The 14,616-nt window shown below is 40.5% G+C and overlaps 1 protein-coding gene across 3 annotated transcripts in view; it reads left to right on the top strand.

Annotated features, from left to right (window-relative positions):
- Positions 1-14,616, top strand: part of CRYL1 (crystallin lambda 1) — a 66,629-nt gene that overhangs the window by 16,778 nt on the left and 35,235 nt on the right. For all 3 annotated transcript variants that reach the window (XM_087758819.1, XM_087758817.1, XM_087758818.1), the window contains exon 3: positions 1,352-1,478. In XM_087758819.1, coding sequence (XP_087614945.1) covers positions 1,352-1,478 — 127 coding nt within the window. The remainder of the gene's footprint in view (positions 1-1,351; positions 1,479-14,616) is intronic.

The raw sequence follows: 14,616 nt of genomic DNA on the forward strand, positions 1-14,616 counted from the left end.
GAGGATGGTGTCTGTCTCTGGCTGCTGTAGATTGTGACAAGCATATGGGGTCCCATCTCCTTTGAGGTCTCTAGATGCAAAAATAAATCCGGTGTTGCTGTCTGGATACATGGAGGGGCCTGGGCAGGTATATTAAAGACTGAGGTGTGGCTGGGAGTGGAGATCATCTGGGCCTGTATAAATAAGTTCTGCCCATTTAAAATGCACTGTCCTGTAAAACCCCTAATGAAGACTGTCATGTGTTCCCCAGTCACGTAGGAAACACATGATGGATCACTGGTTATTTCTATATACAGTTATATGATTTGTGAAATACAAAAATACACTAACTTTTTGCAGGCTGTACAGCTTCTCTGTTTGCTACCGCTTTGCCACCCTCCAACGGGGTGGCAAGTGTGATTTCTTTATCATGTAAAAAGGCATCCAAAAAGAAGCCAAAGCTTCAGAAGTAGATTGGCAGGGAGAAGAAAGGATTTTTTGTTTTGTTTTGTCTCCTGCTGGTAATCATTAGCTCAATTTCTTCCTCTCTTCAGGATGAGCAATTTTTGCTGAATAATAACCAAAGGCTCAGAGGAGCTCTGGCTTGAGGTAACTGACAGATTTAACCATGATAATGGGTACGTCAAATAGGTTTAGGTTGATCATGATCAGGTAGTTTAATCCCACTTAATTTCTGTGGAAATTGCTCCTCTAAGTGACTTTTAACAGTTTTGAAAATGGCTTGCTTACTCTGGACTTTCAAGGGTTTCAAACTGTAGAGACTTTTTCTGAGAAGGTCATATGTCCAGCCCCAGCAATAGTGTGTACCTGAACGTTCATTTCAAGCTCTGGCCGCTCAGTTTAGTAACTACTTGAATTTTCTGACATTTGCTCTGTAGTCATTACCTATGTAGGGGTACAGGTTTTTTAGGAAGGACTCCTGGCTGTATAGAATGTGTTTATTTATTTCTATACAGTTAAACAGTGTTCCTGTGGTGAGGCTTCATAACAAAAGAGCTGTTGTTTGTAAAACTAGATGAAGTATATTAAAGAGACCTCTCTTCCCATTAAATATGAGTATAAAAACTCTTGCTGGTCCTGCACCAGTGAAAATAGGTTTGAAGTCGTGCCAAGCTTGCGTCTAGGAGTAGATAGATCTTAGAGATGTCCAAGCTTGAAGAGAAGAAAAATGTTGTAAGATGGAGGGAGGAAAGAGAAATGACTGAAACTAACCTTTATATTTTTTGAGTATAAATATATGCAGTGGCACAGCAAAAAGCATAATAGTACTGGGCTGTTAAGAAGCTTTTTAAAAAATTAATGGTGTTTTAACAATGATAAAGTACTTAAATGTGTATGTTGTTTCTGTCAGCAAACAAATGAAAGAGCTGGAGGAGTCGGGATTCCTGAAAGGAGCTTTGAGTGCGGAGCAGCAGTTGGCTCTCATTAGCATCTGTACAGACCTAAAGGCAGCAGTAGAGGGTGCTACTTTCATTCAGGTAAGCAAAGATTTGACAACTGCTAGCAAACAGTGTAGAAAGATGATCAAGAGCTGTGCTGTGCAATCGATGGCCAATGGAGAGTTCAACATCCGGACCACATAAGGATGGTTGTGCTTGTTAAAATTAAAGTTCTTTCTAGCCTAGTAACCTGACATGGGAGATGATGCCTCTTTGCAGGATTTCCCTACTCGAGAGTCCTTCCAAGTTTCTTTTTGGGTTATGTTGGAAGAGGCTGGTGGCTGGCTAAGTCAAGAGGGAATTGCTGACCTCCATGTGTAACAAAGATGGTACATGTTAGAAAGACGAATGTGGCGCAATAGGGGGCAGGAGATTCTTGCAGGAGAGACTATCTCTTAGGGAACACGACACATTCTAGTGCTGGGACTAAAACATGTTTCTTCCTCTCCAGGTACCTCGGGAAGGCAGGGAGTATGGCTATGCCCAGGGGTGACTTCTGTTCTGACTTGGGGGAGCACTGTAGCCAAAAGCAGCTATCAGACAGTGTTAGAATATTAAAAACAGGGTTGATATATAGGGCTGGAATCTGCTGCTAAGTAAAATTGGAATGGGGAACAAGCTCTATTACTGAACCTGATAGTCTGTGGCTGCTTAACTATTAGTATGCTCACTGGCATGGGCATAGTTCAGGGAATAGGTGAATTGGGGGCCATTTCTGGGATAAAGTATGAATGAGTTTGCATTGGACTTGGCCTGTTCTACCCTACATGGTCGCCCAGTATTATTCCAGTGTTGTACCATTAAATGTCACTACATGTATGTGTGCTGCACCTAAGAGTTTACAGTTTATACTGTTTCAGGCTGTAAATCCCACAGTCTGCTTAGCTGCAATGTGTCCCTAATAATAAATTGAATTAAAAGGGGGTAGATTTCCAGACCTTTTCTTCCTCCCAAGTGGGTGAGGTGGAGGGGGAGAAAATGGGAGGCAGAGCAAAGCCTCACACGGGAGTCAAGGTGTGAATGCACTATAGATTTTTACAGTGGTATACTATTTTGTGTTCACTTCCTTTTCTCCAGATCATGAAACTATATACTGTTACACCAATATCTTACTCCTCCATCAGTAACTAGCTCAGACCTTGTCAGTTCATATTATTGTTTTCACATATGTATCGCTTACCTCTACTGAGTTTAATCTGCAAATTTATTGTCTAGTCATTCAGTCCTGTAAAGTCCTTCCACAAATGTTTGTGGTTGTAATGATGACAACAGACTTAATTTTATGAGCTAACTTTCAAGTCATTTATGAATGGATATAACAAAGGGCACAGATATCTGTGAAACGGCACTGGTCAGCATCTTCCACTGAGTAAGAACTGACTGTTTTTCCTACCATCTGCTTACTAGCTCTTTACCAGTTACTGTCCATTTTATCTCGCATATGACCAGTTAACTTCCTTGAAAGCTTTTATTATTTTTTGTTGCAAGACGTCTGGGCATTCACCCCAACTGCATCAGCTATGTGACTCCTGTGCCTGTGCTTGCTGCTTCCTTTAGAGAATTCTACTAGGTCTGTGAATCAGGACTTCCTCTGAAAAAGTTGTTTTGATTCTTCCCCATTTATGTAATACTCACAGTGCTACCCTTTTCTCTTAACTCACTTAATAGAGACATAAGGCTTACAAGCTTATTGCTGGGACCTTTTCTGAAGTTCCCTTAAAAGTTGTATCGTGCTTGCCACTCATCTGCTCTTTGGTACCAAAATAGTGTGCATTCAGTTTTGTTTCCAGTGAGCAGTTGTATATCACTGTTAATGGGTTGGGTATTCGAACCATATCAAAACATGTTCTGGTTCCCCCCTCCTCTGTTCTATGACTTGAGACAGACCCTGGGAGTCCCTGAGACTAAGGCTTCTGATTTCTTCCAAGGATTAGAAGGAGAAACAGAACAGTTTCAAAAAAAAATCACTGTTCTGTGCGTGTTTTCCAGATGATCATCCTTCTGTACTCTGATCATCTTTTGGTCCTATGGGTTTTCTTCTCCACGCATTTTGAAGAAAGGGAATTTTTTTTTTTTAATTACTCCTTGTGTAGATTGCTGAGGGAAGGTGCCTGCTTTGTTTTGTCTTATTTTGACAAATTAACAATCCTACATGGCCATGTTCCTTTGGATACTGCCTCAACTTTGTGAAGGCTGCCTTCTTGTTTCAAGTAGGTTTTCCTAGTTCTGCCTGTTTTCTTTTGCTCTTTCAAGTGTTTCTTACTACCTGGTATGTCCATATGGTGTCTTTACTTTCCCTGTATGCTACCTGTAAGGATCTTATCCCTCTTACTGCCAGCTTTGTATCTCCTTAGTATCCTCACTTTTATTTTAGTATCTTCTTTTGAAGCTGAACACAGCTGTAATGGAGTTCTTGGCTCTTGTTGCTCCTACAGAGATGTTGAATCTTAGTATGCTATTGTTCCTCTTGGAGAGGCTTTTCAGCAGTAAGATTTTTGAACAAGGTCCTGCATACTACTTCAGACTAAATCAGGGGCTGCATCATCCATCCCTTCCGCCATCAGCTGATCTATGAAACAGGCATCAGGTGCATGTTGCAGAATCAAAGTAATTTTGAGTTGGAAGGGACCTGTGGAAGTCATCTGGTCCAACCTGTTGCAGGACCAACTTACATCAGCTTGCTCAGGATTTGTGCAGTTGAGTTTTGAGTATCTCTAAGGATGAACACTTCTGGTCTCTTTGGGTAATTTGTTACAACATTTGACTACCTTGATTGTTAAACTTCTTTCCTAATATCTAAATGGAATTTCCCTCCTTGCAACTTCAGGCTCTTGTCCTTTATCCTACCATCATGGACCTCTGAGAAGAATCTGGCTTCTCTGTGTGTTCCCTTCAGGTAGTTGAAGACAGCAGTGTTGTGTTGATAGTCTCTGAATAGCAACAATCTACCTGGGGTAACTCAAGCTTTCTGGTACTAATTTATGTTCCCTTAACCCTTTTGATGTCTCTTAACATGTAGTCATTAAGCATATAAATAAATTTAAAAAAAAAGAAGTAGCTGCAGTATGCCTGTGGGTAACAAATCGTGTGTATGAAACATTCTTGGTGGTATTCATATCAGCTCATCAGTTTCAAACCATAGCATCAAATTTTGGTTTGATACAAAGTGTTAACAAATACACAATGTAAGTGGGCAAATTTATTTGAACGAGGCTTTAATTTGCTCTTGGAAGGGGAGTGGAGTAAGTATAAAAGAATCTTAATTCTAGGCTCACAGCCTTATTTCAGCAGTGAACAGACTGCTTTCTGGCTGAACCTTATTAAACTTCAGAAACATTGCCTAGTGCAGCTTTGAACCTGGAAGGACAAAATGGACTAATTGTAACTTATGAGTGCAAGTGTTCTGACTTTTACTTAAAAAATAAAACATCAGTTGCATTAAAACATCAGTTGTATTCATGTTAGTTGAATATAGAGGACTCTATTTTCTTGCTTAATGACATAACCTACTGATTAACTTGTTAGAAGCTTCCATGAGAACTGTATTTCTTTACCCTAGATTTCAGTTGGTTAAATCTTAACTTCTTCTCAAATTTGGCGTTTGTAGAGTAAGTCCACTTCAAGCTTTAAAAATTTCCTTGATGTTTGCACTCCTTGAATTCTGCAGACAGTTGCCTTCCAAGTTGTTTTCATGGGACTCAACTTAAAACAAATGGGATGTAGTAGTAAAAAGTGGAACTTCTTGAATGACATTAGTGAGGATATAAAAGTGAAAAAAATGCAAGAAATAATTGGAAGGACTGAGTAAGAAGAAAATTCATAACGGTAATGTGATGAACCTTTAAAAACAAGGTATGCCTTGATGCATATTATTTTCTGTATTCTCTCTCCTGAGCATTTTTATAAAGTAACTTGTCTTGATTAGTGTGTTTGCATCAACTTCAGAAGGAAATCAGTCTTGTTTTTTGCTCTCAAACTGAATATTCACCCAGTTTCACTCCTCAGAGCTTTTCTATGCTATTTAGAGTAAGTGCATAACCTATAGTATTCAGGTGAATGTGCACTGCAAGCTTCTTGCATCACTAAAAGCTTTAATTCTGAAATAACTTTTCCATTAGCTGAAAACTCCATGGAGACAAATTAATGGATACATTTGTGCTATAATGTCCCTGGCATGGGACTATCATGGGTGAGGTAAATGTTTCTTAAAATTGTGCTGTTAACTTTCCTGCATAAATATATGATGACTTTTGTCTTTTGTTCTTATGTAACTGTTGGGTACTGAACTTAATACTCCTTTCGCTATTAAAACCAGATTTGAGTGGATGTGTGTCTAGTTCCTAAATAACACAAGCTGAATAGAAATCGGCATAGCACTTGTATGGTCTCTTACCACAATGCCAGTAAAATTAAAACATATCTTTTTGAATGCTTTGCTTTGGAATAATTTACTAACAGGATAATAAAGTTTACTAGCTCTCAGAGGAGGGTAAGGTGACTAACTATTGGTAAGATCTTACTCTTGACATTTGAGCTACCGTGTACGCTGGTGAGTTGTGAGGCCTGGCCGGGCTGGTTGAAGCCAGGCATGGAGGGTGGCTGAGAGGTGATCTCTGAACCCGTCAGCCATGCTGTGGCATGGGACAAAGCAGGCTGGCAGGGGGATGAAATTAAGCTTGTAACTTACACCTTATGGTCTGAGGTATTTATCCTTTTTCATTTTAAAGGAACACTGCCTAAAAGCCTTACAACAGTATCTTCCCCCTGCCCTCTTTAAAAAGAGAGGTTGTGCCCCCCCATTACACCTGCAAACTCTTTTTAACTGGTGATAACAACACTAATGGATCTTCAGCCTAGTCCACTTTAGATCTTGCTGGCTCTTCTATCTCTCCCAGTTAGACGTATTTAGAAAAACAGGGTTACCAGCTTAAAAACAGGTTTCAAAAAGCCTAGTGGTGCCTCAGAAGGGGAAACCAGCATTGACTTGGGAGCCTTGACAGTAGGTGTCTCATGTCTCCTGTCATAAAAATTTGCCTCTGATTGTCTGGTACCAGTTTCTGCCACTAGCTTTTGTTTTACTTTCCTGATGGCTTTCAAGAACCCTTTTACTTCTGGGGGTGAGGGAATATCTGCAGACAGCAATGGGTGAAGATGTCTTTAGCTGCCCTGAGCTCGTAGGATATTTGACCGTCCTGGTTTGGAAGCTGCATTAATGATGTCCCTCTGTAAATACAAAGCTGCTGGAAGGCACAGTGTGCAAGCATTGCAGTAACATGGCTTCTTCTGGACTGGTCCCTGGTCAGCTCTGAGCACTGGACAGACAAACATGGGTCTGTTAGCTCTCAGCTGAGTAAATGTAACCTTAGGCCCGGTGTTACCCTACTTATCTTAAACACTGACTTGAGGCACCAGAAGTTATGTTTTGGCTTCTGAGGGAGCTGGTTTTAAGCATGTGACGTGACTCACCATCTTTGTAGAGGTCTTGAGAAAACTCTTTTCCTGATTTTTAGGATTTGAAACAGTCTGATCTCAAAGGCTTGCTGTAAAGTACTTTATCAAGTCAGTGTTTGAGTTGAACTGAAAGACAGTGTTTGGGTAAACAGCTCTCTGGTGTCACTGCTGTGGTGCTGCTGCTGAACGGACCCTTGTCCTTCCAAACTTTCTAATATTCACTCCCCATCTGTCCTGCACATACAACAACTGGCCTTGTCTACCATTACAGACTTGAATATGGTTTTGGTCCCTGTTACAGGAGGTGGTCATTGCCATAACTGTCATCCTGACCAGCAGTTAATCTTGCTCTTCAGGCTCTCTTTCAGTGCTGCCTGGTCTCCTTTCTAGGGCTGTGTTGTATTTCCATTGCCTTTCCTAGATCACTTCCCCTATTTTTCAGGGTGGATGGGATCACAGTAGAAGAAAACAGAGATGATGTGATCCTTTGAGAAAGGATGTGGGGAGGAGGATGTCAGTCAGCCTGTTTGAGATCTTATTGCCCTTCCCTAAGGGAACAAAAAGGATCTTCATCTCGTCTGTAGCAGCTGCATCAGCTTGCCTGTCTGTCTTTTGAAAGTTTTGTAGGACACATGAACATCATGGGAAAAGATGGGTGTCTTCATGGCATGATACTGACACTAGATGAAGCAAAACTTGCCTTCATTTGTTGTGTTTTAAACAAAACAAAAAACCCCACGCAATCCCCCCAAACCCTCCCAAATCTGCAAGTTTGACTCTGATTTTAGAAAATGTAGTTCTGAAAACCTGTTTTGTATTTTGTACTAAAGGTTGAACAGACATTTGTAATTCAGTCATTTATTCTGAGCAGTATAAAATGGCAGTAACTTGATATTTTTATTGCTCAGGTTCCTTAACAGGGCATGTTTCTGAACTGTAGGAAAGTACAAAATGTTTCCATCTAAATGCTGGATTTCACCTCACCAAAGTGTTATTTACTTGGAACAGTATCATGTGGTAGACAGTCTTTCATGTCACTCAAGAGGTAGTGATTTAAGAAGCATCAGATTTCACACTGGTATGAGCTCATAAATTCGAGACAACTAAGAAGTTATCACTTCTTTAGCTTTGAAGTGAGTTATAGCCCTAAATTAATTTTTTTTTTTTAAATATTAGATGGTGTTTTAACTGATGCTTTTACAACTGCTCCGTAATAAGCTTACTCATCTACTATCCTTTAGTGGATGGTTTTGAATTCTATTAAAGGTTTTGTGAATATGAACTTAACACTGTTCTAAAAGCCAGGCACTTGTAGATTTGCTGTAAGACACTTTTATAACTATATTTTGAATGGAAATTTAAACAAGTTCAAATCCTATGAATCAGAGTTAAACTTGTACGGGGGTTTCCCCCGCCTTGAGTCCTCTGCTCCACAGCAGAACAGTGTATGAGAGGGCCCCACGTTTATCAGAGGATTCACATTTACCTTTGTTGCCCTACCAACTACAGAGTTATCCAAAATCAGGCTGGAAGGGACTTCAGAGGTTACTTAGTCCAACCCCTGCCCCAAGGCAGGATCAGTCATACCTAGACAACTGTCTGTCAAAAATTGGTTAACCTGTTCTTAAAATCCTCATGTGATGTGATTCCTTCTCCTCCCGTGTTAAGCATTTTACTTCAGTGCATACCTACCCCATAGAATGTCTGTAACTGAAGCCCCAGGATATGGGCATACGTGACCATGCCTTTCTATTTTATTTATATTTTTTTATAATTGTGTTAAATGATCAATATGTGGCCCTGTCTTTAAAAAATTGCCAGTATGCTTTTCAGTTAAAGGAGCTGATGTCCTTATCCTGCTTTCTTATCCTTGGCTTAGAGGATACCAGTTTTTGTTCGGGTTCAAAATAAAGTCTTGGTTGCCAAGGTTGTGTGCCTTGGTTTGGGCTAACTAGAGTTGTTTTACATCTAAGGAGTCTTTTGTCGCCAAACATATTTTTGTTAATGATCTGGTATTTGGACATGTGCTTGAAACCATCTTGGAGGAAGTTGTGTACCCAGGTATGTGGAACGAATATCTGCAGGGGTAAAAGGGACAAACAGCCTGATGAGCTTCTGTTCCCTTGTGATACCATATGGTTTGGGTTCCTCTATCACCTCCAAGTGTTTCAGGGTCAGTCCCACTTAACCTCACCTCCCTGCTGTGGTGCACAGCCAGGTTGCTCCCTCTGCTTTCCCCACGACCTTAGCTGCTGGGGGCTCGAGGTCTAGTCATGCTCTAACATAATCATGTCAATTAGCAGGGGCTATGCTGTTGGTTGTTTTTGTGGGTTTTTTTGTTTGTTTCTTTCTTTTAATCTTCCTCATTTTAACTGATCAAAATGCTGACAGCACACTGAAAGGTGTGCAATAGCCTGGGGACTCCATCAGTAACAGCTGTGTGTGCATGTCATGTTTCTGTGCTGCATCCCAAACCCGTAAAGTGGTGAGCAAGAGCCTGTGTCTCCTGCCTGGCTGCTGTCCCTGCCTTTACCCTCAGGTGAGAGTATTAACACTTTCTAAAAGGAGACTGAAGTAAATATGTTTTCCTCCCACCATCTCTGCAGTTTGAAATTATGCATTTTTATTTGGCACCTTGTCTTAATGAATATCCTGGCATACTGGTATGTCAACATACTATCCATCTTTGAAGTGTCTCAGAATAAGCATCTAAAACTACTTCACCATGTAGGGGAGCATGATGGAAAAGTCCAAAATACTTGCAGTCACGTATTTGCATTTGAAATATGTAGTAACTTTGAATTTTGTGAAATTACCAAACCTATTTAACGCATGAAAAATTTTAGATAGTTGATCTAAATCAAAATGGTTAACAATAATATCAGAAGCAAAATTGATATTCTGATGTAATAATTTGTTCTGATATTAAAAATACCATTTTATTTGTGTGCTTGTTTCACTAGCTGAGCTCCCAAACTCTGCAGTTGAAATGTCACATTTTTTAATTGCAGGTGGTATAGTTCCCCAGGTTCATGTGCGTGGCTCTTGTTTACTGAGTAGAATGCACATCAGTGTCTGACATAGAATACAAAAGAAATAAGCTCTGGTTTCCTTAATAGAAGGTGCATATTTAGTCTTCCTGAACAGAAATATAGACCCAAACCCTGCAGGAGAAGACCAAACTAGCATGTCAATACAAAAGCCTAAGTAGAAATAATAGTAGTTAGCACTGAAATACTAATGATAGTAGTGAGCATTTTAAATGTTATTTTGCTTAAAATATAATTTGACTTTGATATGGATTCTGTAAAATGGTGGTAATGACAGAAACACAGCAGTCCGTATGCATCCGCACATGGAGCAAATAGATGCAATCTTGCTTTGATAACTTCAGTAACCTCAACTTTGCCAGTAGTATTGGGGGGAACACAACTGGTTGTAAAATTGCAGGGTTTAATTTGCAGAGAGGTTATTTTAGCATATGTACTTTTACTTTCTGAAGTCAACTAGGTTTTTACAAGAATCTTTTCATTATTATCCTTATTATTTAGATGTGATAAAATTATATGGAATAGTTGTATTTGACTGTGCAGTTGCTAGCTATAGTGATAGTGCTTTGAAATCTATGTTTCATTTAATTAAATTTCCAAGTCTCCTTTTCAGGTATTTTTAATGTCTGTCCTTATGCAGATAACCTGAATGCTGTTTAAAATCCACAGGTCCCTGCTTTATATAGGTTTATGTTAATCAGTCTTTGTTTTAGAAATACGACATTCTGAAGTGACTTGGTAGACTGAAAATGAAACAACTATGCCTGAAGTCTTTTCTGGGAAGTTCTTCTTCTAGTGGATTATAACTATAGAAGGTAATAAAACTATTTGTATAAATGGATTAGGCACCAAAACCTTCAGAAAAGCTGCTTTTCTGAGATCCGGAACTCTTTGTCCTTAATCCTGTGAGATCTTCATATTCCCACAAAAAGCTGGTAATGTATATTCCCACAAAAAGCAGGTAACCATAATGCGGTTCCTGTTGCAGGAGTGCTGACAGTCTGGGTCCAGCTTGTGGGATGGTTCGGTGCTCTGAAAGCTGCTGCTATGTCTTCATTCTACGAGAGGAGAGGATTGCTGTCACTCGACTCTGGGAACTGTTCTACAGAAGTGCCTCAAAATTGTCAGCTAAATCACAGCACTGAAAAGCTGAGACCACTTAAAATGCTGTAAATTATATGTGTATAAATAGAGGAACAGAGTCAGGGGTTGTGGCATGTTTGGAGATCCTCACTTAACTGCAGAAGATGAAGAGCTCCTTGTAGCAATCAAAGTGGTTATGGCTTCTAGGCAGTTTACCTGCTACTTGAAGCCCTATTGAATTTACTGGGAAGAGGGAAGTCATGGAACTTTTGAAAATAATTTTCTACCTCAGTTGTGGTTAGGGCAAGGCTACAGGGCACTCTTGCCGTAGCAGCTGCAGCATGGCAGTGAAGAACAGCTTTTGGGGGTGAGGTGGTGCAAAATGAAGGTAGGAGAGGAATAGCTGCCTAGAGTATTTATTGCATGCTGTGAGCTAGCATGCACAGAGCTATGCGTCGGTTTGAATAAGAAGCCAGTTGAGAGCTTATGGGTCAGGATTAACAGGATCACCAATGCAGAAGACATTGTGGTAGGTGTTTGCTGCAGACCACCTGATCAGGAAGAAAAGGTTTTCTTCAGACAGCTGGAAGAAGCCTCACATTCGCAGGCCCTTGTCTTCATGGCGGGGCTTCAACCACATCAATATCTGCTGGAGGGACAGCACAGGAGAGCACAAACAATTCAGGAGGATTCTGGAATGCCTTCATGGTAACTTCCTGACACATGGGTGGTTGAGGAGCAGAAGAGGAGACGTGCTGTGCTGGACCTCATACTTACAAGCAAGAAAGAACTGGTTGGAGATGTGAAGGTTGCAGGGGGAAGCCTTGGCTACAATGACCATGAGAAAGTGGAGTTGAGGATCTTGAGAGGAGAAGCAAGACAAAAAGTGGGATCACACCCCTGGACTTCAAGGGAGACCACTTTGGCCTGTTCAGGCCAAAATCTGCTTGGAATAACCCCATGGCATGGGATACAGTCCTGGAATGAAGAGGGGTCTAGGAGAGCTCAAGATTGATCTGTCTTCACTTGCAGGAATTTACATTATCATAAATCTTCATATTAAGACTGCCAGGGAAGAAATGTTTTCTTGATTATGTTTTGAATATGCAGCAGCCAGAATCTAGTCAGGAGGTGGGAACTCATTGTGCAGCTGTGGCTTTCAAACTTCTTTATTCAGCAGTTCCTTATGCTTGGTGACTACCATCAGACTCCATACTTGCTATTGAGAGGGCTCGATGCTGCTCCCTGTGATAGCATCTCCAGATGCTCCTACAGAAAGTGGCTTGCTCATTGCTGAATGATTGCTAATCTTTGACCTTCTCCATGCCAGTTTAAATCTTTGGCTTTCATCTTATACTGCCATGTTGGTATAGGACAATACTACTTATTTTAGGACCATACCACTGTGTTGCAGTGCTTTACTTCAGGCCATGGCTTGTTTCCTTCATCTCTCGGTGCTGATAAATCCACAGCCTTGGCAGCAACTCCCATTGCTAGTGTTCTTTTGCAGGGTTTTGGGGAGTGTTTTCCTAGAAGGTGGTGCAGGTGAGTTGCTACCTTGGCATATCTGAGAATGGATAGGAAGAACCTGGGTAGATGCCAGTATTTAAATATAGGCAAATGAAGTTGTGCGCCTAGAGCATGGACGTGTGTGGGAGCACAGATGGTGGATAGCGTGGTGGGAAAGGCCTGTACAAAACCACAAAGACACTGGATTTAAACAGATAAAACTCCCCAGCTTTCCATGTACCGGCGTTCAACAGGTTGTGTCATATGAGTGCAACTTTTTAACCAGGGGCAACTGGACCTCAATCACCTTGTCTGGGTATCAGTGTTGTCTTCTAGGGAGAGAGTCTAGTACATGTTTATCTTTGTGTGGTTCTTTAAGAGTTCATAGGCTGGGCAAGTAGCTGCTATGTGTTCTCTGAACATGTATTTGAATAGTGTAGTACCTTTAAGCCTAATACCTTTAATTTTGAATTGAATTGAATATTGTAATACCTTTAAGCCTTTAATTCAATACAACTCTTCCAGGAGGTGGGTTTTAAAAATTAACAACTGTCCTGTTCTGATCAGGCTGTTAAAAAAGATGTCTAATAAAGTTTAAATTGGAAGTCAGATTAGTAGCAACCTTGTTCAGGTGTTCAGGCCTTGGAATAAAGGTGTACTGTTCACTGCAAATGAGAAGTGTGATCTCTACAAAAAGGGCACAGAAATATACAGTGTCACTTAAAATGCGTAGAGGTGTATGCTAACCTTTTTGCACTGGTTCTTTGAGAGAGACTGTGGTAGCTTTAAAACTGTATCTCACCTGCTCACTGTTTGATCTTCTCTTTCTCAGGGTAAACAGAATAGTTTCAGACCTCTCCAGGCTCCATAACTGACAGCAAGTGAGGTTCCCGTTTAATGGATTGTTTAGAGCTTAATTTTCCCCCTGTTCTTCAGGGAATTGGTGTCTCTGAGAAAATAATTGCATGCTTGATAAGGACAGAAACTTTATTGCAGTGGTCCAACAATCTGAATACAATTGTGACACTATACCAGAAACTTCAAGCAAATGGCCCATTCAGAAACCTTACGTAACCATGGCAGGTTTGAGTTTCCAGCAGATTTGAGTTTGCCTTTTTGATTATCGTCTGATGTGAGAGGAGGCTTAGAGTTTCAAGTTCACAATAAACCTATTCAGAGCAACTCTTTTATTGGCTTGAACAGTATCTGCAGAGTTCTCTTCATCTTTGGCTTTACTAAAAGAAACTATTTAAACTTAACCAACAAGCAGGGATCCTGGAATTATAAGCAGAGTATCATTTTGTTTTGATAAGGCTGTCTATTACTTTGGGCTCTATCTGGAGTTCTTAAATGACCCTGTTTATCTCTTCTGCATCCTGGAACTTTTAGTACTGTTCCATGCAACTTGCTTATTTTTTTAAGACTTCAAATTACTTTTAACCCATTTACTTAAAAACGCTGGCCCTGGGCATTTGTGCCACAGAGTCTGTCTGAAGCTGCAGGTATTAAATGTAAATTTTGGATTATATTAAAGGTATAGCCTTTTTCCCTACCTTCATGTGCAGTTCAGCATAAAAGGAAGGACAGAATGAAGTACTGACAGGTGGGGGAAGGTTAGAGTTGGAAAAGAGCAGGTATTTTCTGTGTGTTTTAAGGGGAAAGCTGAGGTTTTACAAGTGTGGGATCCTGTTTGGATTTTTTTAAACCCTTCCAAAAAACCCAGAAAACAAACTGGCTTTGTTCCCCTGTTTTCTTCTTGTAGACTGAAGTCTTTTCGGTTGATTGTGGGATCCACTGTAGTTACTCTTCCATGTCCTCGTTGCTCCCAATCTGGTGGACTCCTGCATGCTCTCCTTCAGGCAGCTCCTGGGGTTAACGTTGAAATTCTAGTGACTGTGGATGAGCTCTTGGCTCATACATGTGAAATTTCACACAATACTGCAGAGCTGAACGTGCTCAATAGCTTTGGGAGAAGTTCTGATAGCATGCATTCTACTTCAGACATATTTCTCAGAGTTCAAATGAATGGAGATGTTTAAGCTTTTTAAATGTGAGGGTCAGTGAGAGGTGTTTCAGTGCAGGTT

This window comes from Nipponia nippon, unplaced genomic scaffold, assembly GCF_047370975.1.
Source record: "Nipponia nippon isolate SJK-2023a ecotype South Korea unplaced genomic scaffold, ASM4737097v1 scaffold_2, whole genome shotgun sequence".
Lineage (NCBI taxonomy): Eukaryota > Metazoa > Chordata > Aves > Pelecaniformes > Threskiornithidae > Nipponia > Nipponia nippon.